This window comes from Theropithecus gelada, chromosome 1 (assembly GCF_003255815.1).
Source record: "Theropithecus gelada isolate Dixy chromosome 1, Tgel_1.0, whole genome shotgun sequence".
Lineage (NCBI taxonomy): Eukaryota > Metazoa > Chordata > Mammalia > Primates > Cercopithecidae > Theropithecus > Theropithecus gelada.
In genome coordinates this window covers 179,951,105-179,979,000 of record NC_037668.1, presented here as the reverse complement: position 1 = coordinate 179,979,000, position 27,896 = coordinate 179,951,105, and the positions used below count along the sequence as shown (strand labels likewise).

General features: G+C 34.0%; 1 protein-coding gene across 1 annotated transcript in view; it reads left to right on the top strand.

Annotated features, from left to right (window-relative positions):
• HMCN1 (hemicentin 1) overlaps positions 1–27,896 on the top strand; it is a 452,346-nt gene that overhangs the window by 334,673 nt on the left and 89,777 nt on the right. Inside the window, exons 51-68 of the mRNA XM_025362857.1 lie at positions 92–205; positions 1,029–1,174; positions 5,121–5,271; positions 6,805–6,999; positions 8,475–8,588; positions 11,546–11,733; positions 13,233–13,329; positions 16,588–16,749; positions 17,524–17,637; positions 17,751–17,953; positions 18,241–18,322; positions 18,457–18,588; positions 18,936–19,085; positions 21,090–21,249; positions 23,420–23,544; positions 23,772–23,955; positions 24,564–24,661; positions 25,534–25,812. Coding sequence (XP_025218642.1) covers positions 92–205; positions 1,029–1,174; positions 5,121–5,271; positions 6,805–6,999; positions 8,475–8,588; positions 11,546–11,733; positions 13,233–13,329; positions 16,588–16,749; positions 17,524–17,637; positions 17,751–17,953; positions 18,241–18,322; positions 18,457–18,588; positions 18,936–19,085; positions 21,090–21,249; positions 23,420–23,544; positions 23,772–23,955; positions 24,564–24,661; positions 25,534–25,812 — 2,694 coding nt within the window. The remainder of the gene's footprint in view (positions 1–91; positions 206–1,028; positions 1,175–5,120; positions 5,272–6,804; positions 7,000–8,474; positions 8,589–11,545; positions 11,734–13,232; positions 13,330–16,587; positions 16,750–17,523; positions 17,638–17,750; positions 17,954–18,240; positions 18,323–18,456; positions 18,589–18,935; positions 19,086–21,089; positions 21,250–23,419; positions 23,545–23,771; positions 23,956–24,563; positions 24,662–25,533; positions 25,813–27,896) is intronic.

The window sequence follows — 27,896 nt, the reverse complement described above, 5'->3', positions numbered from 1 at the left end:
GTTAACAAGAAGACGTAAACCCCCGATAGCCTGTGTGTACTCTGCTGTCACTGTGATTTTAGAGATTCTTTGATGTTCCGTGATTTTACAGGAGGCAGAACTCTGCAGATCCTCAATGCACAGAAGGACAATGCTGGAAGATACTCTTGTGTAGCCACGAATGAGGCTGGAGAAATGATAAAGCACTATGAAGTGAAAGTGTACAGTAAGTTCTGAAAGAATACTATGTTTCATAGCTTCTCCATTTTTCTCTTTCAATCCTGTTTTTCATTGTGGGTTCATAATTATTTATACTCATCATTAAAGACTTGTTTGTACAGCTTACTTTATTAAGGATGGAAGTTGAATTAAGCATTGTGTCTATGGCCTCAATTGCTTAAAGATGTGAAGAGCCCACTAAATCTGCTCATTACTCTTGTTGGAGACTTTGTCAGTGGCATTTCTTTAAGTTTCTCTGTTTTTCCTTCTGAATTACCCTCTGGGTTGAGGTATAGTACTTTCATGTACAAAACTGTTATTAGACGCATATGTTCTAATCAACAGCCCAAGATGAGATCATTAGTGATTTTGAGCTATTCCAATGTACATTGACCTATAAATAAAAGGCAAAGCTAACACTGCCATTAATAGGACTCATATTTCAGGATTTTGCTTTTGTGTTTGTAAAGGAAGAGTATCTTTCTGATTATCTTTTGTTCTTTGACTTGGTTCCCTTAATGACCAATAAAATACATTTTATGGATCATGTTCAGACTATGTCTGTGGAACTGGAACAAATGAGGCTAACTGTTCTGTAAAGGACATTAGCTTTATTGGCAGTATTATAATGATAAAGGGAGAAAGATTTCCCATTCCATCTTGCATTTGAACACTCTTTCATGTTAACTTAGATACTTAATGAAAGATCAGCATAGAATGCCTCTGTTATTTCCTTGTTTTCTTGATAAGTAATCCTCAGCGTGATTTCTGTGGTATTCCATGTATTGAAAATAACCAATGTCTAACTCTTTAATATTTATTTTACGCAGTCCCACCCATAATCAATAAAGGGGACCTTTGGGGGCCAGGTCTTTCCCCTAAAGAAGTGAAGATCAAAGTAAACAACACTCTGACCTTGGAATGTGAAGCTTATGCAATTCCTTCTGCCTCCCTCAGCTGGTACAAGGATGGACAGGCCAGTCACAACTTTTTTCATTTGCTAATGATTTCTTAAAGACTACAATAGTCAATTGAAAACAAATAATAAAATAGACACAGGTGACTCAGAGAATCACTGTGATCTTAAAACTAGCAAATTCCATGCTCCTAGAATCTAAAACTGAAAAAAAAAACCCAACCAACCTGAACGATGTTCAACAATTTTAGCATTATTCCATCACTGGAAAGTCTGCACAATTATTTTTGTATATATTAGCAGTTTTCTATAAAAATCTGGCCACCCTCACACTGGAGAATTTAGGGAAACCAGGTTTTTGTTTTGTTTTGTTTTGTTTTTTGCTGTTGTTATTTTGCAGTTTTACAGAATAAGTAAACTTGGTAAAGAACCAGCACATAAATGGTGCTATCCCAGGTGAGAATGACAGGTATAACATGGGTACTAAATTTACTAAAGTTACTCAGATATTCTTTAAGTATCTTTAACTCTTTTACAAAAGGTATATTTTTAAATATTCCAAAATAAAGAAAAAAAACTAAAAGAGATGATGACGTTCCCAGTACAGTTAACTGGGAACAGAGAAACTTTAAATAAAAGATCGTTCAATTCTGTAATCTGGTTTTCAGACCACACATCCTTATTTCTCATTCAACTTATATTCTTCCATGCGTGTTTTAAAGACATATGTGCTGTTGATCTTAGACCAAAATAGATTTTTAAGCAGCTGTTAACACCATACTTAATACAGATGTGAAACAGCTAAGCTGCTGTTCGTTCTGTTTTACACATAATCAACCAAATGGTCAAATTCCAGTTGTAGAAGTTCAGATCATAATCATGATTTAAGATGCAAGAAAGATAAAGCTTTATTTTTTCAGATCTCAGATGGATTTTGCAATACTGGCAGCTAGAAAAAAAGTCATCTCTTATAAAATAAGCAAGTTTCATCTGGAAGCCATTACAAAAGGGAAAATATAGAATTTCCACTATGCTCTGTTTATAGTTTCTTTTCTGACTACAGGCACACTTCATAGTACAATATCAATTCTTTATGAATTTACTTGGAAACAAATAATCCTTTCTCCTTTGAAATATTTTATTTTTAATCTTTTCTAAAGTTGTTTCATTCCTTATAGTTACCACATATGCTCACATGTACACAAACACATACACACATTAAAAACTGGATAAAGACTAAAAGTGCACAGGAAATTAGGCATTTTTGTCTTATTTTTGAAAATTTCATTATAAATAGCTAAATTACAGCTTCAAGTTCAGGCTTCGAAATTGACCCAATTATGATGCTTTACACTGCTAGATTTTTTAGAGTTTGCAATTGGTCTCCTAGAATGTGAACAAAAAAGTACTATTTTAAAATTTATTTTCCATATTCATTCTCCTGTTATTTCAGTCTTCAGATAAGCAACACTACTTAAGTAGTGTTTTCAAGAAAACAAACACAAAATATATTGACAGACATTAAAAAATGGACAAAGTATTGGCCACATTAAGTTTTGAAAGAATCTTGAGTTTTATTTATTCATACCCTGAAGTTTTTCTTTTAGCAAAGGAAATTTAAATTATGCTACTTTTATAGATAAGTGATACAATGTTAATAATGATTAATTGCATTCTGAATTACTTGTTGAGCATCTACTATTTGTCAGACACTGTTTTAGATGCAGGAATATAGCTATGAAAGAAACAGACACAAAGTTCTACTCATGTGAAGTTTAGGAAGGCGAAAACTAAACCAAACCAATAAAGACATAATGTGTCAGGTGGGACAGGTATCATGGAGAAAACTCAATATGAGAGAAGGAAACCAAGAGTGGAGAGTGTGATCTCTTACTTAAATAGAGAAGACCTCATTGATAATGTGACATTTAAACAGAAACCCAAAGAAAGTGAAGGAAGCAGACATAAAATAATAGAGGGCAAAATATTCCAAAGTAGAGAGCATAGCAAGGGCAAAGGCCCTCAGGCGTTTAGGCTGAAGTGCAGTGATTGATGGGAATAGAAGATGTGAGCAGAAGACTAATGGAGAGCCGGATCATGCCACCCCGTGTGCCAGTTGGTCTTTATTCTGATGGAATGCCAACTGGGAAATTTTGAACACAAGAATATGACATAATCTGACTTAAGGTTTTAAGCGGATTGCATTTCTTTCTGTACTTGGAGAATAAAGAAAAGGTCCAATTATGAAGTTATTGCAATGGTTATTGCAATTGCATCTCCACCAAAAGAGTGATGGTTGTTGCTTGGACCAAGGTGGTAGAAGGATGTGTGGGATGTGTAGGAAGGAGATTAAAGATAAGTCCAAGATAAGTGAAAGTAGATAGAGAAGAGGTCTAAGGATTAAGCCTCAGGGTACTCCTTTAAAGGTTAGGGAGTGTAGTGTCCCAAAAGATAAGTGAAAAAGGTACTTCAAAATGAACACAAGTTAAACTGTGTTAAATGATACTGATCAGGTAAAATAAGTACTTAGAATTTTCCAACAAATTTAGCAACATGAATGTCATTGGTGACCTTGACAAAGTCTTTTTGATCAAGAAGAAAGAGTGAAAGTCTGATTGTAACATATCAAGAAATGATGGAAGGAAAAAAACTGAAGGAAAGTAATTGGAGAACACAAGTGTAGAAAACATTTTTAAGTCATTTGGCTACAAAGTGCAGTGGAAAATGTAGAGGTGGGCTGCAGCAAGAGAGGTTTTTGTTTTTGTTTTTGTTTTAGGTTGAAATCATCCAGTGGAAAGAAACAAGTTAATGATGATGTAGGTGAGAGAAACGCAGTTGCTGGAGGGATGTCCTTGAGTAGACCAGCAAATTCTCAGAATGGGCAGAAACTGATTTTAACCAGTTCAGGTTTTGCCAGGGGAGTAAAGTAAAGGGAGAGGAGTCAAGGGAGTTGAGAGTTTATACAAGGAATGATTATCATGACAGAACTTCTCTGGGTAAGAAGGGAAGAGAGGTTAGGAGGAGACTGAGTGGCAGTGAAAATATTGCAAGATCAATGGATTGTGGGGCTCCCATGGGATTAAAAAAGAAAAAAAAAAACTTAGAGAAAATTAGTAATAATAGAAAATTAGGAAGTGGTAGTCAGCAGATGAGAGCTTGAAAGTGAGCTTATGAAGGAGCGCAGTTATTGGTAATTATAAGGTCTAGGTATGACTCTCCTATTTAGTGGCTGAGAAAGGGTGAGGGACAAGAAAATTAAAAGAAGGAGATCAAGGAGGTAAGAGAACACAGCATTGGAATCACCAAGAATTATGAGAAGAGTATCATTAGAAGGAATGACACTGAGCCTGGAGCTAAAATTTTCAATGAATGAGGGGGAATTTAGTATAAATGAAAATGTTGAGAAGATGGGAAATATTCTATTAACTATATGTAATGTTATTGATAATGCATCATAATACAAATATATGTAAATTAATATCCTATTTTATAGTAATAATTTCAATAAAACATAATATAAATATCTTTAGGTTAAAATTTTTTATTTATAAAGTAATAATGTTTCGAACAAAAAATAATTTAGGTCAAATCAGATTATACTAATGTGCTCAATCTTTCATAAAGAAATTCTAACCTTTTCTACAAAATTATAAAAGACATGCTTTTTAAATATTACATGAGATCAGTGAAAAATATTTTCCAACATGAATACATGTGGTAACTAAGAACACATATTTATCATAAAAATGTATAAATGCATCATGCACAAATGCCTGGTACAAATATAAATTATAACTGTGGTAATTTTCAATGAATAAAAATTTGATTAGTCAAAAACAATGAGTTTAATCAAAGTAAATCAATTATTTTGATTAAACTATTGTGAATGTTCTGCATACAATTTTATTTTCATTTATTTAAAAAATCACAAAAACTATCAATTGCATGGCCTCTTAGAGGATTCATTATAGCACTTAATGCTAACATTGTTATAATTGAATCACAGCCCCTTAAATCCGATGATCATGTTAATATTGCTGCGAATGGACACACACTTCAAATAAAGGAGGCTCAAATGTCAGACACTGGACGATATACTTGTGTAGCATCTAACATTGCAGGTGAAGATGAGTTGGATTTTGATGTGAATATACAAGGTAATACTAATATGCTTATTGTATATAATGTAATTTATATGATCTTTCAAAGTAAAAGAAAAGAGATTTGACTTATTTTAAACAGTGTTTTTTTCTGTTAACAATATAAATTCATGATTGAAAATTTAGACTTGGGAATTAAAGAAGGAAATAATCCCATCATTCAGGATTGCCCCTGTTATTTTTATGTGTTTCCTTCTTGTATTTTAAAATATATACTTGTTTTACAAAGTTGGGGTCACACAATATAGATTTCTGTGTTGCATTAGCATTCCCTTAATTTTATATCGTGAAGTTTTAAAAACAGCATTTACATGAAAGGCAGGAAAGTAGTACAGTATGGAATTCAGAGTAATAATAAACTATCTGTCCACTACCAGGCATATTATCTGGGTGATGAAATAATATGTACACCAAACCCCCACAACATGCAATTTACCCACATAACAAACCAGCACATGTACCCTGTGAACATAAAATGAAAGTTGGAAGAAATAAATAAGTAAATGTAAAAATAAAAACAAGCAAACAACAAAACAAAACAGACTTGGAATTGAATGATGATTATGGCTTCTAAAAGCTTTGTGACTTGGTAAAGTAACCTAAATTTTAAGACTGTTTCCTCATTTTTAACATGACTGTCTTGTAGAATTTCAGCGAATACTAAATGAGATAAAGTATATAAAGCTCTTAGCAAAATGATTGAGAAATGATACCTGCTATTATTATTGTTTATGTTGTTACTGTTGATGTTGCTATATTTGACATGATTTGTAATAATTATGTCTTTCACCAGTTGAATATCCAAAAACTATTTAACCAGACTCCTACTGTTGAATGTCTGGGTTGTTTATAAGCTTTCACCACTCATAAATAATACTGCACTGAACATCTTTATACATAAAACTTTTAGACATCTTTTATTTTTCATAATTTTCTAAGAATGGAAATTTTAGGTTAAATGTTATGTACTTTTTTCTGTGATAAATTTTATGTTATGCACTCTTTTAATGCTTTTGATGTGCAGGCAAATTGCCTTCCATAAACTTCATACTTGTAACCAGAAAAGTATGAAAATTCCTATTATTTTTGTTAATGGAATTTTTAATCCTGATTGCATAATTTCTTTTGCCTTCTTAGTAAGCCAAATCACTGTGAAATGCTCTCAATTGAGCCAGTATTTTTTAATGGTTTCTCAAAATTAGTCTTTCCTGCTGTGTATCATTTAGCAATGCTCCTTTCTGAGAGTGAGCCCCTTTATTGTCTAAGTGCCAGAGCCCTTTAACAGGGAGAGCAAAGCATGAGAACAGCATTCTGAGCCTCATATTTCTTGTTCTTCCACATGAGAACCAGCTCTGACTTTCGTCTACTACTTTTTTGGCTAAGGACTAGAGTTGGTAATGGTGTCAGTACTTGAAATTATTTTCACGTTGTCTAATCTATTGCTTTTACAAATCACTCTGGTGAAAACACATCCAAGATCTTTGTTTAAGCATTCATATGTGACTGACATTTAATGCGTTTCCTCCATAGTTCCTCCAAGTTTTCAGAAACTCTGGGAAATAGGAAACATGCTAGATACCGGCAGGAGTGGTGAAGCCAAAGATGTGATCATCAACAATCCCATTTCTCTTTACTGTGAGACAAATGCTGCTCCCCCTCCTACACTGACATGGTACAAAGATGGCCACCCTCTGACCTCAAGTGATAAAGTATTGATTTTGCCAGGTAAAGATTGCTACCAAAAGGGTGAAAAGCTGGCTCTCTGCCAAATGTGTTTCCTCTCATGTATTAGATGAATTAAATTGGTTGAGTCTCTGGCCAAGTAATTTAACTGGCAGGCTGCTGAATGCCGCTGGCATCCACATAGCTTCAATCTAGAATAAATAGTCTTGGTTGAGAATTAGACAATAGAAGAGCATAGCTTAGTAAACTTTTCAGATCTACTACACATCACTCTATCAACACAACAAAGTCCTTTGGCTTCCTTGTGCCTCCATTTCTCCATTAATGCAATAAGATAATCAGTTTGGTTTATATATATTATTAACATAAATGCTAATATATATTTACAGATCACTACTACTCAGTTTATTAAATGCACCTAACATAAATAGGGAAGAATATTAGTTTCAAATATTTAAATTGTTACCTGGTTTATTGATAGCAAAGATGTTTAAACTGTTATGGAGTAATATTTTCAAGGCTTCTATTTAATTTTAACAAACATTCAAATATACAGGGCTTGTCAAAATTCATCAGATTGTACACTTTAGGTCAGTGCATTAAGTATTTGAATGTAAATTTGACCTCAATTAAATAAAAGATATCCTGAAAATAAAAATGAAAAGAGACTAAGTAGACATGGCAACTCTAATATGTGATTCTAAATTAGATCTGGGTTTGGGCAAAATGGCTGTAAAAAACATTATTGCAACAATAATGAAATATGATTATGGACTCTGGATTCAATAGTAGTTTTGATTTTAAATTTTCTGTTTTTAATCGTAACACGGTTATATAAGGGATTACCCTTGTTGTTATGAAATACGGATTTATGAGTATTTTAGGGGTGAAAGGGCACCATGTCTCCAACTTACTCTTGAATGGTTCAGAAAAAGATTATATACATATGACAGAGAGAGATAAAGCAAATGGAGTGAAATATAAATAATTAGTGAACATGAGTAAAAGTCTTTACATAATTATTGCAACTTTTCTCTAAATTTGAAATTATGTCTACATGACGTTTAAAAATACACAGCTATCCTCATAAGAACGTATGTAAAATAGTACACTTTATACTTTTACATCTTTGGATATTGCTTTCTCAAACAAGTACTTGCAGCAAATGGTGTAAACTTATATTAAAAGTGTTCAAAACAATAAAAGCAAGAAGTTACTACATAGTAACATTGCCTAGGAAACATGATGAAGCACATGGAGTAGCAGTCTCCCTTCTAGGAAAATCTACATGAGCTATTCATTTCTCAGGAGATCCGATTAATATGCTGGGTCACTTTTTAATAATGCAGTGTTTGTTGTAAAAGTGGTATCTGAGATTAAAACTGAACCATTGGATGAAACAGGAACCTTGAAAGAAAATGTAAGGCAGTCATTAGACCAGAAAATTTGTATCTTTGTTTATGGCTTGTGTTCACTCTAAGATTAGAGAAGTAAACATAGTGGGATATTATTTTCAGGAGGGCGAGTGTTGCAGATTCCTCGGGCTAAAGTAGAAGATGCTGGGAGATACACATGTGTGGCTGTTAATGAGGCTGGAGAAGATTCCCTTCAGTATGATGTCCGTGTACTCGGTGAGTTTTTCTTTTGTTTATTGTTCATTCTTTTACTGAAAAGTATTTTTGAGGAACTAATGTTTGCAGGATGTTACACTAAGCACTTTGAGACTATAAAGATAACCAGAAACTGATAGTTCTCCGAAGGAGGTAATTATCTTCTACATATTGACAGCACATTAGTCAGGACTCTTGAAGTATTAAGAAACAAACTGACTTAAATGAAAAAAAAAAAAAAGAATTAATAGACTTATGAATCAGAAAAGTCCCAAAACAGAGCTGGCTACAGTCATGTCTGACTTCTGTCGTTCAAAAGAGGTCAACAGACTTTACCTGTCTCTTGACTCTGCTTTTCTTTATTCATGTCACTCTTAGGGAGGGGGATCCCCTTGGATAGCAAGGTGGCCTCTAGCAGCTCTAGGCTTGCATCCTGCTAGTTCCACATTCAAATGAAAGGTTTTTCTCCTAGTATTTACAACTGAAGCCCTAGAATTGAATTTCCATGGTTTTCATTGGCCAAGTGTGAATCACTTATCCATCCAGAGCCAATTACAGAGAGCAAGAGGTTGCAATGTTCTGATTGATAAGGTATAGTTCATGTGTTCATCCTTGAACCAGATCACCATCTGAATACATGAACAGAGAGTTGAAGAAGTATTGTTCCTGTAAGGGAAAAGATAAGTGACATAACAGTTAACATAGATTTTAAAGTTCATGAGAGAGTTACAAGGAAAAGAGAGGAGATGACAATTAAAAATCAGTGCTGACGATGTCAAGGACACTGAAGGAATATCTTGGACCACCTGGCTTAACTTGACCTTGTCAGATTCACAACTATGCCATATGTCCTGCTTGGGGTCAGCTTCCAGCCCCAGCTCTAGTTGTGTTTAGCAGCTCTCTCAGCAGCAGCTTTCTCACACTAGCTCTCTTACACTGTCCGCCTTTATCTTGGCTTTTTGCTCCACCTCTGTGGCTCCTCTCAGCAGCCAGCTCCCATGCATAGCTGTATGGCTGGCCTGCAAGGCCAGCTCTCTCTTGCAGTGTTAGCAGCTTAACTCTTTCTCTCTGGGGATGAGCTGGTTCCTGCCTGCCTTAAAGGAGCCTGGCTCTCCCTTACAGTGGTCAGTAGTCTCTCTCTCTCTGGGCGCATGCAAGCCATGTCAAGCCATGCTATGCCACGCCAAACCGAGCCCCGAGCACAGTGCCACAGGGCAGCTATACCTTCTATAGACAATAGTGGCTCAGAGCCAAGTATGAACTTGCACAAACACTTGTATAACAAGTGGAGGTGTGTGCCCGCACATCAATCCCGCTGTGTCATGCAGGCCTGGATGTCTGCCTCCACCTATTCCTTGACCAAACACATCCATGTACCTTACAGACCAAAATTTGGAAAGAGTTTAATTTAGGGTGAGTAGAAGGAGTTGATAATATAGGTAGGGAAACACTGCGATTCAGTGAAATTGAAATGAAACTATGGGATTGGATGGTCAAGGGTAGATGTTCATGCCTCAGGCTGTTATTTTCAATTAGGAAGTTAGCGAGCAAGTTGGAGATGAGTTTAGAAGGTAGAACAAAGAAAGAAGAACTAACTGACCCCCAAATTCTGAATTAGGGCTGTTTCATGTTCTGCTGCTCACCTCCTAGGTGCATGGACGGCCACTGAGAACAATTCTGAGTGGTATAACCCAACTGGTAGGGTGTGGCAGCTGGAGCAGGTGGAAGCAAAGAGCTGAGGTGGGGGCCTCTGCATGTCAGTGCCTGAATCTCCTAGCCCTCCTAATGCTTCAGCTCTTGATTAGTTTTCTTGATGTTGGGTAGTGATAGTCTCATTTAATCTAAAACTCAAGTTTATTATTTATTAATCTGCAGTTCAAATTATATATTTTACATTATCTGAAGCATAGTAAAATCAATCATGTAGTTTTGACTGTGAAAGTATGCATTCAAAATAACATTAAAATTCTATTATGTGCTTTGTGGCATTGAGTATTTTCTTTACAGACTTTCAGTTTAGTTGTTGGAAACCCAGATACCATAAGATAGCATCTACATCAAACTTGCAGTCTTTACTGATTGCTAAAGATAAGGCATATTTTTAAAGTGGGAGAAAAATAACCAAGCTTTCAAAACAAAAATGATTATTTATTTTAAAAATCAATTTCTACTTTTACCAAGGCAGTCAACATGTGTCCCTAGTTCATTTAACATTTTCATTTTTGAAATTCTATGGGTAACATGATTTTTCATAACTAATGTGTAGCTGGATTATACAGTATTATTTTAAGCAAGAATGAACACATGTAGAAAAATCTAGAGTGAGACTTCTCAAACTTTAGCATACATAAAGATCACCTGGAAAGCTTGTTAAGACACAGATTTATTGGCCCTTCCTCAGAGATGCCTATTGAAGTTAGTTGGCGCCCAAGAATTTGCATTTTTAATCAAACTCCCAGGTGATGCTGATGCTGATACCACCAGTGCTGAAGCTGGGAAACACACTTTGAATTGCCCAGGCAATTCCATTCCGAATAAGGCCAAATCTGAACATTTCAAATACACTTTAAAGGGTATAATTTATCTGTCCCCTCTGGATAACCATATAGACTTAAATATCTATTTATACAGATGCTTCTTATATGTATGCTTGAAAACCCAGAAGGTGTAGTGGGAGGGGCTGAGAAAGAAGTAAATGATATATTGGAGAAGAATTGAGATTGGGCTAAATGGGAATGATACTATCTGAGGGATTAGTCTAGCATAAGTGAAGAGAGGGAAGAGAATAAAGTCAAATTCAAATACTGTTTTCACCACTCCAATTTATTAGTATAAAATGTTACCTGGGGATCATGGTTTCTCCTTCAAGTTTTGCTTCTCTATTATTATACCAAACTTTTTAAAGTTGTCAGAAAATTAGAATAATTTAGAAAAGACTGTTGCCCATTTTTTATCCCTTTGTTACAATCCTTTGTTAGTGCCACCAATTATCAAGGGAGCAAATAGTGATCTCCCTGCAGAGGTCACCGTGCTGGTGAACAAGAGTGCACTGATGGAGTGTTTATCCAGTGGCAGCCCAGCGCCAAGGAATTCCTGGCAGAAAGATGGACAGCCCTTGCTAGAAGATGACCATCATAAATTTCTATCTAATGGACGAATTCTGCAGGTAAAAGTAAAGATCTAATTTTAAAAAGAGCTATTTGACTTTGCATTTTGTAATAATTGTTTTTGACTTTTAAAAATAATGTTATTAGCTTATAAATATTATATTTGTAAAAATAACCAACCATCAAAGGTATATGAAATAAAATTCTTCCTCCTCATTCTGTTCCCACTACCAGAGATTACTACCATTAATAGTTTTGTGTGGCTTTTTCCAGAAATGTTCTACACACACAGACACAGACACAGACACACACACACACACACACACACACACACACACCTCAATTGACTACAATATGGTCTTTGTGATAAAAATTGTATTATAAACAAATCATTATTGCAATCCTTTCCATTATATATTTCAGGTGGTAAAATTCTAAATGGTAGAAAGTTCCCTATAGATTTAAATTTGTATATAGGCAAAATGTTGATAATAGTAAAATTTATGAAGATCACATAAATATCCTGGATTGTCATTTACCAATGGTGTGTCCATATTCTTCTTTTCACATGTCCTGAAAGAAAGGCACTTATAGAAATAATACCAGTTCTTTTGTTAGGATACAATCTGATAAATTACTTTTGAGCAAAATAAATACTATTCTGTTGGCTCAAGAATCCAAGCATAACCATCAGTGTACCCAACATAGGACATATCTCATGGAATTCCTTATTCAAAAGAGAATGAGGTTTATTACCTATAAATAACCTTAAATTTTCAAAGTATCTTCTAAATATTGTGACTGTTTCCATGTGATAATCACATAGCCTCTACCAAATACTTCAATGGTTCTGTGTCCAAGTCCAAAAGATATATAGATGGATAGAAATTTCTATGTAATAAAATGAAGAAAACATAATTGTTATATTAGCTGCATAAAACAAACCACTCCAAAACTTAATGACTTGAAACAATAAGCGTTTATTTAGCTCACAAGCCAGCTGGTTTGCTAGATGATTCTTCCGGATGTGGCCTTGGCTGACTTTGCACACATATCTGGGACCTCAGTTGCAGTAAACTGTGATGATTCCTCCCGTGATCTCCACCCTCCAGCAGGCTAACCCTGACTTCCTCACATGGTGCTGGAAGGGTTCCAAAAGAGTAAGCAAAAGTGAATAGGCCTCAGTTTTGAAATGACTGTCACTTCCATCACGTTCTGTTGACCAAAACCAGTCACAAGACCAACAAATTCTACTTCCTGATGGGAGGGGTGTCAAAGTCACAATGCCAGAGGCAGAGAGAGGGAAATGGGAGAATAATTTGGGACATTTTTTCTAGTCAATATCCCACAAATATGTATAGAATTTTTCCTGATTAGAAATCTTAGTAAATATTTATTTGATTTACCTAATAAAAGCTAGCATCGGCACTAGTATGTACAACACTTTTTTCTATCTGGTATTAAGTAGAAATAATATATATTATTCTAAAAAAATAGGAAAATATGACAAGTTGCTTTATTCAAAATTTCATTTGGAATTTCTTCATTTTTCCCTTAGATTCTGAATACTCAAATAATAGATATCGGCAGGTATGTGTGTGTTGCTGAGAACACAGCTGGGAGTGCCAAAAAATATTTTAACCTCAATGTTAATGGTAAGAACTCAGTTCCAAAACCATCTGTTAGGGTATGCCTGGAAAAGCAGAAAATTTCTGTTTTAGATTATGTAGGCTTATTTTGTATTTTTTAACTTACACAATGTGAGGAGCCTGTACTCATTCAATCCCCTCTCTTCTTTCTTTCCATGATGGCTAGTATGATTTATAAAGTATAAAACTTCCAGGAAGACAGTTTTTATATTACTTCAGTCTCTCAAGAGAAAATAATTACTCCTGCATATTTGAAAGGAAAAACAGAATTTAAAATATTAATGATTACAAGTTTATAAAGTTAGAAGCAAATACAGGTCTTCTACTCATAAAAATGTATCCACTAGTCCTGATTGGGACTGATTTCTGTCCTTAAGTGCAGAATTCATGTTGAGCTATGTCCTCTAGTAACTAACATACTCCCTGGAGAAGAAAAAGTCACTTTGTGGAGTTAAATAATTCCTTTAAAACTACCAGCACACCTAAATGATTCATCAGACTCTTTTAAATACATGCTAGACACTCCATAAATACCATTTTTTTTTGCTAAAAAACAAAGTAGTTGAATATCTACTGCAAAAGAGTAGTTTTTATTTTGTGAGATGCTGGTGCTTCCAGAATATTAAATTGGAAATGGTGAATAATCATTATAAAAGATCTCCTTTACATAGGTAATACACACATAAAATTCCAGCTCATTTTGGAAGTAACTGAAATTTGAAATGTCACAAAAAATTTCTGCCTTCAAAAGGACTTTTATGTAGCATGATAAATATTCTTCTTTGGTGTGATATGTAGTGAGTATTGTTATCTAGCAGTATTTGGTGTTTGTGTAACAGATATTTGAAACACTTTTATCTTTTTAATTCCAGTACTTAGCACAGAGAGTAACACACTGTAGATACTTAATAAGTGTCTTTGAAGTTTTTTGAATGGATAATCTAACCAGAGCAGGAACACATGTGTTATGAATTCTCAGGAAGAATGAATTAAACAAACAGAATAATTGTGAAAGCACACATTCTAATCTGTAAAGTGCAGTAAATATTGGAAAACAAAATACTGATTGGTTTTCCTGATTGGTCAAGGCAAAATTCATTTTTCCTTCTCTATGACAAAAAAGCATCTTGTTAATACCCCAATTGTAGCAGTTCCATATGTTGCCTTGTGTTATCTTCATATATCTGTATCTTTGCCTCTATCCCATAACTTTATTGTAAGTGCTCTAGGCAGATGGTCATATCTTACTTATCTTGGTCTCCATAAACCTAGAATGGTGTCTATAGTTGTGGTAGTTGCTAACTAAATGTTTTCTGCATGTTTAGTATATATTTTTCATAATCGTTGTCTTTTTGCAATGTGCAGTAGAAACACCTGAAGTGGGACAGTGACTTGTGAGGAAGTAATCACTAGTGTTTTACTACTAAGGATTGGAGTTCAGGAATGTATTTCTTCTTTTACCAGTTAATGATGTTTTCAGTTCCGGACGGCAATCAGGAACTCATTATTTAAATATTGGAAAATTCATTTGAGGGGAAATAACGTAAATTATTTTCATGCAAAACAATACCATTTGTTATCTCCCTCTACAACTATGCTTGCTTCCTTTGTACTCCTTCAGTCTGTTGGTATCTTAGGTTTTAGCTCTTTTCACTCTCTCATAGCCAGCTTAATTTTTGTGGAACAGTGTTTCAATCACTTCTCTTAGCCCATGGCTTCTCATCACTCTTGCTCAGGAAAAGCTCAAATCTGCATATAACAACAAGGACAACAAACTGGCTGCTTGAAACCTACCAGGTGCTGTGCCAAATGTTTTATATAGGTTATTTCACTTCATTATCTCAGTAACCATATGTGCTCAGTAACCATTTTATGCCTCCCTTGGAGGTGAAAAAGGCGAATGAGGCTCAATGAGATTAAGTAACATACTCAAAGTTACACAGCTTGCAAATGCTGCACCAGGATTTTAATGCAGGCAGTTTTATTCCATAAGTTTTATACCTGCTTCTCTCTAATGCCTCTCACTGAATTCCACATCTGTATGCTACCTGCACTTAGGTAGCTCACCATGGCTGAAGGAAATCTTGAAGTCAGGAATATTGATGTCATTGTAAATTCATAGTACCAGCTTGAACTGAGCTCTCCATGCTGATTACGACTTGTCGTTTTGTCTCTACACTATAGTGATTCTCTTAAACCTTCACGCCCTCCTCAAAAATATCAAGTGGCCACTGTCTTGGTCTGCTCAGGCTGCTTTAACAAGACCAGACACTGTGTAGCTTAAAGAACAGAAATTTATTTTCTCAAAGTTCTGGTGTCCAGAAAGTCCACAATCAAGATACTGGCAGGGTTTGGTGTCTGGAGAAGGCTCTCCACCTGGCTTGCAGACACCTGCTGTGTCTTCATGTGGCCTCACATAGCCTTTCTTCTGAGCATGCTTGGTGAGAGACAGCCAGTTCTCTGGTGGCTCTTCTTAAAGGACACAAATCCTAAGGAATCATTTGACTTTAATTGCTTCCTTAAAGGCCTCATCTTCAAATACAGCCACACTGGGACTTAGTGCTGCAACATATAAATTTGCCAGCACAGAAACAGTCAGTTCATAACAGCCCCCTCTCACTTTCTCTCAGTAAATATTAACACTTTCACCTTCTCTTTTGCAGGGAAAAGAGAAAGCATATTCTAGAAATCCACCTCAAATTCCTACCATCAAATTAAGAGTACGGACCACATCTGTTCCTGCCATTTCTTTCTTCCTTCTTGTTAAGATAAGAGAAATGCATTGCTCTACCTTCCAAAGGCCAAGGTCTAACCTGACTCTACGTCCCTGCCCCATTATCTCCTTAAAAAACCCACCATCTCCTCCTGTCTCTTTAATATTGAAATTCTCACTATTATCTCCTTCTCTACAGCACTTAAGTAAAAATAAAATATTACAAGATTATTCAAATATACTTAATAAAAAGCACATTAGGTCTCCTTTGTATATTGACAAAATTATCTTAGCAATTGTCAACTATGTTTTACAAATAAAATGCAGAATAATTCTGTCTGAAAATTCTGGTGCTCTCTTTCAATTGGGAAGAATAAACTCCAGCGTGAGTTTGATGAAGTCATTAGGGAATTCTAAGACAGCCAGCTAGATAATGAATAGAATCATTAACTCAGTCCTTTAGCAGAGTACAGTGGTTGGATTTATATTTAGTAAATGGGAATATATGTTGATAACACCTGCTTTCACTTTTAATACATTTACTATTATAGTTCCTCCAAGTGTCATTGGTCCTAAATCTGAAAATCTTACTGTCGTGGTGAACAATTTCATCTCTTTGACCTGTGAGGTCTCTGGTTTTCCACCTCCTGACCTCAGCTGGCTCAAGAATGAACAGCCCATCAAGCTGAACACAAATGCTCTCATTGTGCCTGGTAAGGAACTTCTTATTATAAAGTAGGCAAAATTTTCTCATCTTTATTTTAATACAAATGGTATTTCAAATTAGTCTCTTTCCAAACTTTTTTCGTGCTTCATTTATTTATTCACAGTAAATGCCTCTCTTTGTCCATTTGGGGTCATTAAGGTAAGATTGTGTAGACTTCTCTGATTTTAGTGGGAATGTACAAATAACAAAGTCTTCTTCAAGAAATGATACAATTTAGAAAGAGAGCAGCTTTGAATGGCTTAGTAATACCAAGTGGTAGATGGCAAATAGTACTTTCATTGGATACATCTGCTGGTTGTTTTAAATCAATCCTAAAGTTCCTTAAGGATAGATGATAGACTAGACCAGATAGATAAATAGATAGATAGATAGATAGATAGATAGATAGATAGATAGATAGATAGATAGATAGGACACCTCGGCATTGTGGGAAATTTAAACCTAGAAAACACTTCTTAACATATTTTGACCATAGTCCAATTACTGTTTGCTCACCAGAGCCTGTATCCAACAGTTTTACTGTCCATGTTTGGATGCTGGAGAGAAAAATTCTATGAATCTCTTCCTGTATAAGGAACTATGTGAATAATGAAGGAAAGATCAAAGAAAACTGATCCAATTATTTTATTTTAAATAGGAAGGCTTCTCTATAAATTTTACGCTAAGGGGAAGGATATATGTTGCTATTTATCTGATTTATAAAATAGTTGTTAGAACAACCTGTATACCACTCTACAATTTGCATTCTATTTGCCTACAGGTGGTCGAACTCTACAAATTATTCGGGCCAAGGTATCAGATGGTGGTGAATACACTTGTATAGCTATCAATCAAGCTGGCGAAAGCAAGAAGAAGTTTTCTCTGACTGTTTATGGTTTGTTTTTACTCTCTTCATAAAATTGTTTTATTTTAAAACTAGTATTCAGTATTTTCTATCTGAGCACCTTAATGAAAAAAAAAAAAAATCCTTCTGTTTTCTTCCCTCAGTGCCCCCGAGCATTAAAGACCATGACAGTGAATCTCTTTCTGTAGTTAATGTAAGAGAGGGAACTTCTGTGTCTTTGGAGTGCGAGTCGAATGCTGTCCCACCTCCAGTCATCACTTGGTATAAGAATGGGCAGATGATAACAGAGTCTACTCATGTGGAGATTTTAGCCGATGGACAAATGCTACACATTAAGAAAGCTGAGGTGCATCTTTTATTCTTGTTTGAGTGTCATGAATCCTTGGTGGGGCGGTGGAAAAGATGCTTGGAAGTTGCACATTCCCTTTTACTACAGTGAAAAATGATTTTCATTTAAAAAAATACATAGCGAATACCATTGACTATTTTTATAAAAAATAGCAAGATTGCAGAAGGCAATTAGAACTGGGGCACTGAGCATACAGATGACTGATGATTTAATCTAAACGCAAACAGTATGATTGGTCATCTATAACTTAATGGAGCACATACAATAGTATCTTTTTCTTTTAGGTATCTGACACAGGCCAGTATGTATGTAGAGCTATAAATGTAGCAGGACGGGATGATAAAAATTTCCACCTCAATGTATATGGTGAGCATTTGCCTCTAATACAACTCTTTTTCCCCCAGATATGCAAATGAAAAAAAGTGTTCCAAATTAGCTTAATGAGGACAAATAATTTTCTTCTGTTTTTTGTTGTTGTTGTCGTTGTTGTTTTTTTACAGTGCCACCCAGTATTGAAGGACCTGAAAGAGAAGTGATTGTGGAGACAATCAGCAATCCTGTGACGTTAACATGTGATGCCACTGGGATCCCACCTCCCACGATAGCATGGTTAAAGAACCACAAGCACATAGGTAAGTCAACCATGCATTTTGTGTGTGTGTTTTTTTTCTTTTACTCTTAATTCACTAGACTTTAAAAATAGCACATTTTAAGTACCATGCTCATAGGGGTGTTTAGTTCAAGAAGCCTAATGCACTGAAATACAAATTTACAAAATAGACTCATTGCAAAATGATTAGTCATTTTATAAAGAATTTTTTTCTTTTTTTAAAAAGACTCATTTAAAATGAAAGTACACTCGGAGAACTTTTAAGAAATACATTTATCACATAAAGCAAGACATTTTATCATGAATTTTAGAGATCTTGCAGTTTAAAGGTTTTTTAAATGTTTTATTGTGCTTTATTTCTACCTCTAGAAAATTCTGACTCACTAGAAGTTCATATTTTGTCTGGTGGTAGCAAACTCCAGATTGCCCGGTCCCAGCGTTCAGATAGTGGAAACTATACATGTATTGCTTCAAATATGGAGGGAAGAGCCCAGAAATATTACTTTCTTTCAATTCAAGGTATGTATTGTCCACTGTGATCTATCTTCAATTTCTTTGTTATTCCATTTATAGTACAAAATCTACATTTAAAGGGATCAGTAGTAATTGATTCAACATATCTTTAGATCATCAAAAACTATCATCAGTTTTCTGTCTTGTATTTACCAGTAGATTCTGTTTTCAGGGAAATGGACATAAATGTGGAAAAAAGAATAGTGGAAATTTAGTAATCTCTACTTTTTCCAATTTTCCATTTCCACTTCCATTATTATCTTTCTATAGTATATATTCTATGGAGTTATACTTATTTTAAACTGGTATAATTTCTTTTGATGCTAAGCTTATAGATCTGTTCTCGTTGGTATAGATAAGATTTAATTCACAAAGAAGTTGTACTATGATCTGACCACAGGTAAATTAGGTAAATTTTAATGAACGATGAATCTTATACTATTTTAAGATGATAATAAGGAGCAGTTCATCAAATATTTAATTAATGCCTACTATGTTCCAACATAGTATTAAGCATTTCAGGGACAAGTTGTTTTCTTTTGATTTTCAGTAAACCTCTGATTATTACATTTGGCTCAGTATTGAAACTGAAATGAAAGTCTAACTTGAAACTAAGTTGAAATACTTTTTCTTCCAGTCTTATTAGGGAAATAATTTCTCATAAATTATGAATTCTATTATGAATATTATGTATCTGTTGTGTGCTCTGCTAAAGATAACTCCAAAAAAATACAATTAGAAGAATTAATTTCACAGCTATCAGTAGGTCTTTCTGTGATGATTAGTGATGCTTTGGGATTTCAGAAGCTAAAGGAAAAACAGCTAGTCAGAGATTCAGTATCAGAAGTTGCATATTTAATTATGTTTAATGCATTAATAATAACAGATGCTAATCATGAGATATGTGGTAGAACTAAACATTTTACCAGATTTTTATATACTTTATTATGTCTTAGAACTAGAAATAATATATGTATATAGGACCGAGTCCAGTGCTTGTCATATATTAGATACTCATTGTAGGATGTCTCTTATTACTAATGTTATTGACTCAACTTCTTTAGTACTCTAAATTCTGCAAATGTGGTATAATTATTATTTTCTGAATGACTAAAATTAGATTTATAGAGATTATTCAGTGATGTGCTGGTAAATGTTTAAGAATGGTCTCTCCAGACAAAAAGATTATGATTTGTAGCCAATTGTTTGCCAGTGTCCATGGTATAAATATTCCCACCATGATCTAATATATACAAGATTTCAACCTGCCAAAGGGATGTTACTGAACACAGAGTGGGGAAAACATGTACAAAATTGGCTTTGTGACCTGGTGTGAACTACTTTCTGCACATCACTATGATCATATAGAATAGGAATTCAAATATGTTTCTATCTGATACCATTGGCAGTATTTTTATTACACAATATTTCTCAGTGAAATCAAAGTGAAAACCAAAGATGGCTAGAAAAAGAGAATAGAAACTATTGGCTCTTCAGAACTACAATAAACCTATCCATTTTTCAGAATAAATAATAATTAAATTCAATAATGGAGAAAGAAATAACCAACTTAGATACTTTCCTCAGACCTTTATGCCAAGGTTTTATAAGACAGAGTCTATAAGTCTAGTGAATTAAGAGCAAAAGAAAAACACAAAAAATGCATGGCTGCCTTACCTATGTGCTTGTGGTTCTTTAACTGTACTATCCATTGAGGATTTAATCTAAGAGTGATTTAATTTGGCCAGAAGGGGTGATCATGAAGTAGCTCTATCACTAGCCTCTATGACTAAATAATTATATCAACTTACAAATGCACCAGAAATATTGAAGAGTTCCTTTATCTTCATCATTTAAAAGTAATTCATGAAGATAACAATAGTTTGATCTTGAACCATAATCTACAAAGAATATGAACTAGAAATGGCATATTGTTTTATGATTCTGTTATATTTATTAGAATTTATATCCTGTGTCTTGTTAATGAAATTCCTAATTATTTCTCCAAAGTTCCTCCAAGTGTTGCTGGTGCTGAAATTCCAAGTGATGTCAGTGTCCTTCTAGGAGAAAATGTTGAGCTGGTCTGCAATGCAAATGGCATTCCTACTCCACTTATTCAATGGCTTAAAGATGGAAAGCCCGTAGCTAGTGGTGAAACAGAAAGAATCCGGTATGTTTAAAAATAAGCTTCCATTATAAATTGTAAGGCCTTCTACAATGCTTTATGCTTCAAATTTCACATGAATAATAATACCAAATTCCATCCCATTGGAACTTAGCTATCATTTTATTCACAACAAAACAGAAAACTTTTGAGAACTGGACATAGACATTCTCCTTAGAGAATCACTCAGAATTGTGTATGTTTCTTATCCGTTAACTCTGTAATGTTAATTAACTCATTAACTTTGACTAACTTTAATTAACTCATTAACTGTAATGTTAACTGTTGCTGATTTTGTTCTTGTAATTTCAGAATGGTTACACTAAAGTCCATGCCATAAAAATAATTAGTTCTTTCCTGCAAATGCCAAACCAACTTTATCTCACAAATGATTCATCAATAATTCTAGATATGATTTTGTATGCTGAAACAACCAAACTGTGTACATGCTATACTAATTGGCTCCTTTTGAGAAAAGATACAATAATGTCATAACTGTTATAGTGGTTTGTTCAGATGCCATTTTCAGCTGACACTTGTTACCCATGCAACAAACCACATAGACTTGGACATGCTATCCCGATTGGCTCATTTTGAGAAAATATACGATAATGTCATAACTCTCATAATGGTTTGTCCAAATCCCATTTTCAGCTGGCACTTGTTGCCCATGCCACAAACCACATAGAGATGGAATAATAATGTGGTAAGGGCCTCCTCCTACTTTCAACAACAAATTCCTTTGGAAGGACAATCTGGAATTTGATATTGTACTAGATTACTTCATCACAAAATCCCATTACCTACACCAGATTAATTATATGCATAAGTAGGCATTAACTACATGTATTGTAGACTTTAACATTTTGGACCAATATGTAAATTTAAGGGTTTGGAGTATATTTTCTGGTCAATAAATTGAATATATATAATTTAAAGAGATAAATGTTATTTTCTTTGTATTCATTGTGTATTAAAATTTCTAGTCTTTTAGAGGATACATTTTAACTTTTATTTCTCTGGTGTGAACATTTTTGAGTAAATAACAAGTATTTAATTATTTTGTTAAATCAGCTGGTATTTGCCATATTTCAGACCAAGTACATATTCGATGGCATCTAAAGATTTTATAAGGGATATAAAGATAAGATCTTTTATATATGGATATCTTTTATATAAGATAGTATTTGTAGCTAGGAATTTGGAGTCTATCATTCCTTCTCCTACATTAACATTCTAAATGTACTTATTCTTATATCTTTATTATTCATTCATTTCATAATGTGTATAGATTTGTAGGTAGAACAGTTTGTCAATCAACTACAATAGTTTTTCCAAAGTCAGTGTACTACTTTTTTTGATCACAGCAACTTGCTTTTTGCTTATTAATTTAATTAAACTCATGCAATTAAAAAAATTTATTTTGGAAAAAAAAGCACAACTATATCCCAGATAATAATATAGCTCTCAATAAACATTTAATAACAAGATATAATAGAAATGGAGCTTTTACTTTTGACACAGGGTGATCCTAATGAAATCACTATCGTACAACTGTAGATGGCAATTTGATCTCTACCAAAAACACAGGAAATTTTGATTTTGAATTAATGGTGTGTGAAGACAACCAATAATGAAATAACCTTAGCTCAGAGATCTTTAATGATCTCATTGTATATTTATTTTTTACTATTATGTAATTCAAAAGAAAAGCTTTATTTAGCAGTTTGTAGAAAAAATGTTTGCAAAATATAACCACATATATTGTTGTCACAATTTAAATGATCCTGTTCTGTTTTTATTAAGGTATTGTTTATAACTAGATTTTTATGTGTAATTTTTTCAGTTTCTCATTGTCTGTAACAGTCTTCAACTTTCATGCCAGAATTTTGTATAACATGAATTCTAATCTTATTTTGATAACTAAGAATACAGTATTCTAGCTCTGAGAAAAACATGTCTTTGCCTGTGATTTGAATAGAGAAGTATTCCTGATTTTGTTCATTTCCTTTTTTTCTCATAAGGAAGTGGTGGTATGAGACTCACTACTGTAGAATTTCAGTTGTTTGCTTGAATTTTCCATCACTTTCAGTAACTGATTTTTAATAGGCTTTCATGTACTTAGTGAAATAGATTCAAACTCATTTCAGCCCCTCTGTTATGATCTTTTCCATAGAGTGAGTGCAAATGGCAGCACTTTAAACATTTATGGAGCTCTTACATCTGACACGGGGAAATACACATGTGTTGCTACTAATCCCGCTGGAGAAGAAGACCGAATTTTTAACTTGAATGTCTTTGGTAAATATGAAATATCCCCCTCTTTGGATAATGCTGCCTTAAGAATCTACCAGTAGAAGTGAAGGTCCAGCAGCAGGTGTCTGGAGCATTTAGTTTTAAATTTGATCCCTCTGTTATTTCCTTTTGGGATACAATTTTGAAATGAGAGCAATTGTAGTTGAAATTATTTGAACTAGTAATACATAATACATCCATTTTCCCTTTCTCTCACTTTCTCCTCGACACAGTTACACCTACAATTAGGGGTAATAAAGATGAAGCAGAGAAACTAATGACTTTAGTGGATACCTCAATAAATATTGAATGCAGAGCCACAGGGACACCTCCACCACAGATAAACTGGCTGAAGAATGGACTTCCTCTGCCTCTCTCCTCCCATATCCGGTTACTGGCAGCAGGACAAGTTATCAGGTCAGCTTTTATTGTGTCTGATTTCCTAAACAGATGAAGTAACTGTGATTGTAGACTTTTCCTTCATTTAAACAGTGTTGAAGAAATGTTTTTTTCTAAGCCTTTACAGTTTTTTTCCCCTTTAAGTATATTTTTAGTAGAGGGAGGACAACAAATATACACTTGAAATGATTTTTTTATCCTTATTTAATTGCTTTCATTTTTAAATAAATGTGTAAAGTGTTCTTTTATAGACAGGTTTGTTATCACATATGTATTTCCAGGAATTACTGTTTTAGCTAAAACTTTATGTGGCAAGGTAGCAGGAAGATGCCTACTATGATAATGTGATTTTCATGTTAGCAGCATTCTCTATTAATATATATTTGAAAAATATTCACCTCTTAAATTGTGCTGTATTTCCAGTGGTTTATTGTCACTGCCTAATCAACTTTGTAGAATAAATTGCATTTGAGGCCCCTATATTTTGTGATGGATGGCTATAGGCCTCATAATTAAAATTTCCCAACATAAATTACCACCTATAGCCTATTTATAAATCATAACTATTTTATGTGTATTTGTTGCATGGGATCACGTGATGAAATGTTGGATCAATTGTTCCTCAGGATTGTGAGAGCTCAGGTGTCTGATGCCGCTGTGTATACTTGTGTGGCCGCCAACAGAGCTGGGGTGGATAATAAGCATTACAGTCTTCAAGTGTTTGGTATGTGTCACAGAAATGACCCTATTACTTTACTATGTCAAGTATTAAGCAACAGACTTATCTTCAGAAACTGACTTCCTCAGAGATTTAGAAATCTGATTTTATCAAAAAGGATTAGTGAAATAGGATCTTACTGACTAGAGAATGTATTTTCTTCCAAGGGGTCCATATTATTGGACCATACTGTCTGTCTGTCAAAATACTCTACTGATCTAGAAATTTGCAATAAATCAAGTCTAATTTTTTGAAATAGCATTTCAATCCAGACATGACACCAGTCTTTTCACGTAAAGAAAAAGTGAAAACTTTTCTAACAATATTAGCAGCTTGTTTACAGTATTCAAACTATGAATGGATGTATGTGCATATATGCATGTGTGTATGTGTATATATGGAGAGAACGCAATACCTTCCATTTCGGAAATACTGAAGTTTGCTGATCCACATTTCTCAATCCCCAAGAGCACCTCATTTAAGTAACTCTTTATTATAATCTACAAATGACTTACTCTATAACTTGATATTATTTTATTTATACTGTATAAAGTAGTTAAAAGAATACTACTAAAACTATTATATACATTACAACAAATTAACGAGATGGACCGAAGAAGTTGAAAAATCACCAAAATTTAAAACACATTGTATGTTCTGTAAGAAAACAATTTTTAAGTTTTATTGCTAATATTTGGAAGGTTAATAATTAGCATTCCTAATAGATATTTTTATTGTAAAGTCCTTAATTACACAATTTTAAAGTATATATTTTTATCAACCACAGAAACATTATAGAATTATTCAAATGTTTTAATTTAAATTGATCTCAAACTACAATAGACATCCAAATTTTGCCCATGTTGTTTTCTATGTAGCCCCACCAAATATGGACAATTCAATGGGGACAGAGGAAATCACAATTCTCAAAGGCAGTTCCACCTCTATGGCATGCATTACACATGGAACCCCAGCTCCCAGTATGGCCTGGCTTAGAGATAGCCAGCCTCTGGGGCTTGATGCCCATCTGACAGTCAGCACCCATGGTATGGTCCTGCAGCTCCTCAAAGCAGAGACTGAAGATTCGGGAAAGTACACCTGCATTGCCTCAAATGAAGCTGGAGAAGTCAGCAAGCACTTTATCCTCAAGGTCTTAGGTATGTAAACATTGTGGTCAATGTAGAATAACTGGAAAATAAGTGATAGTGAATATTTAGTAAAAAAAGTATAATTCCTAGAATCAGTTGAGATGAGACAATTTTTTGAACAAATTTTATTGCATTTTTATTTCTTTCATAATTCACATTGACTTACTCTCATCTGAAGCATGTTAAATTTAAATTGTATTCTTTATCTGTCTGAAGAGATGAAAACTCCAGCTCATAAAACATTATTCATTGATAAAATCTTATAACCCATTGATAAGTAGCTTTTTAAACTTTTGCCAAGAATTGAAACCACATCTGATTATAGAAATTTGATGAAAAAGCATAATATGGATACTATTATATATTATCCCAGCCTTTAAATAATCCAGTCTATAGATTATAGCTGGAATAATCATTTCAAATAGTCTAGTTCTATTTATTCTTGTGTGCATTTAAATACTTAAAATATGTATTCCAATGTTCTCAATGCAACAGTTTAAGAGAAAACACTTTTCTTTGAAGTAAAAAATATTAACCTCCGAAGACAAAGGAAGATAATGAAATGAATTATTTCAATAACCAAGACCTTTTGGCATTTTGTTTGTTTTTTTCACTATGAAGCAAGTGAGATCCCATGCTCCTTACATAGCAGAAAATACACCCTACAGAGAAGAGCAAAAGTAATTTTGGCAAGAGTCTTGGTTTGGTGGAAGTTAGCATATGTGTCAGAGTGTGTCATAATCTTTCTCAGAGCACCTATTAAAATTTAATTATTTGTGTAACCCTAAAATTCTGCTTCATCCCTAGTTAAGCTTTATGAGGGCAGATGTCTTCTTATTGCTGCATTCCCAGTGCTTAGCATGACATTTAATACATTAGAGACTATTAATGTGTTATTTGTTGGATTAAATTGAACCAAATTAGTTACTTTCCAGATGGATTAAAGGGAGTTTCGTCTGTAGAGGGAAACAGAACAATGATTCTCTGGAGTAGATGCTACTTCCATAGAATGGAGGCTGAGAGTAAAGGAAGTTCTCCAGGATATTTAGAGGCAAAAGAAAACTACAACCCAATATCCCTTTTCAATATAGTTGCAAAAATCCTCAACAAAATACTAGCAAACCAGATTCGACAGTATATTGAAAAGATCATTCACTCTGATCAAGTGGGTTGCATTCCAGGGATGCAAGGATGTTTTAACATACACAATCAATAAATGTGATACATCACGTTAACAGATAGGACAAAAATCATATGATCATTTCAATAGATGCAAAAAAAGCATTTGACAAAATTCAACATTCCTTCATGAGAAAGACGCTTAACAAATTAGGGATAGAAGATACATACCTCAACACAATAAAGACTGCTTATGATAAATCCACAGCTAACATCACACTAAATAGGAAAAAGTTGAAAGTCTTTCTCCTATAAGGTCTAGCACAAGATAAGGATGCCCACTTTCTCTACTTCTATTAGACATAGTATTGAAGTCCTAGCTAGAGCAATCAGGCAAAAAAATAAAAGACATCCAAATTCGAAAGAAGTAAGTCAAATGCTCTGTTTGCAGACAGCATAGTCGTATATATAGAAAACCTCTAAATACTACAGCAAAAACTCTTCGAAATGATAAACAAATTCAGTAAAGTTGCAGGATACAAAATCAACATACAAAAATCAGTAGCATTTCTATTTGCCAACAGCAAATTATCTGAAAAAGAAATCAAGAAAATAATCCCATTTACTGTCAGCCCTTCATATGTGTTGGTTCCACATCTGTGGATTCAAACAACTGCATATCAAAAATATAATATTCATTGGATGTGGAATCCGTGGATACCAAGGGCCAACTTTGTATCTATGGGTTTCTCAAGGCCTGCTGCCAGGCTTAATTAAGCATCTGCAGATTTTGGTATTCACAGAGGGTCTGAAACCAATCCTCTGGAGATACTGAGATACAATAGCTATCCAAAAAAAAAAAAAAAAAAAAAGATATGTAAGAATAAATTTAAACATCAGTGAAAGAAATTGAAAGGAAACAAATAAATGGAAAGATATTTCATGTTTATGGGCTGGAAGAATTAATACTATTA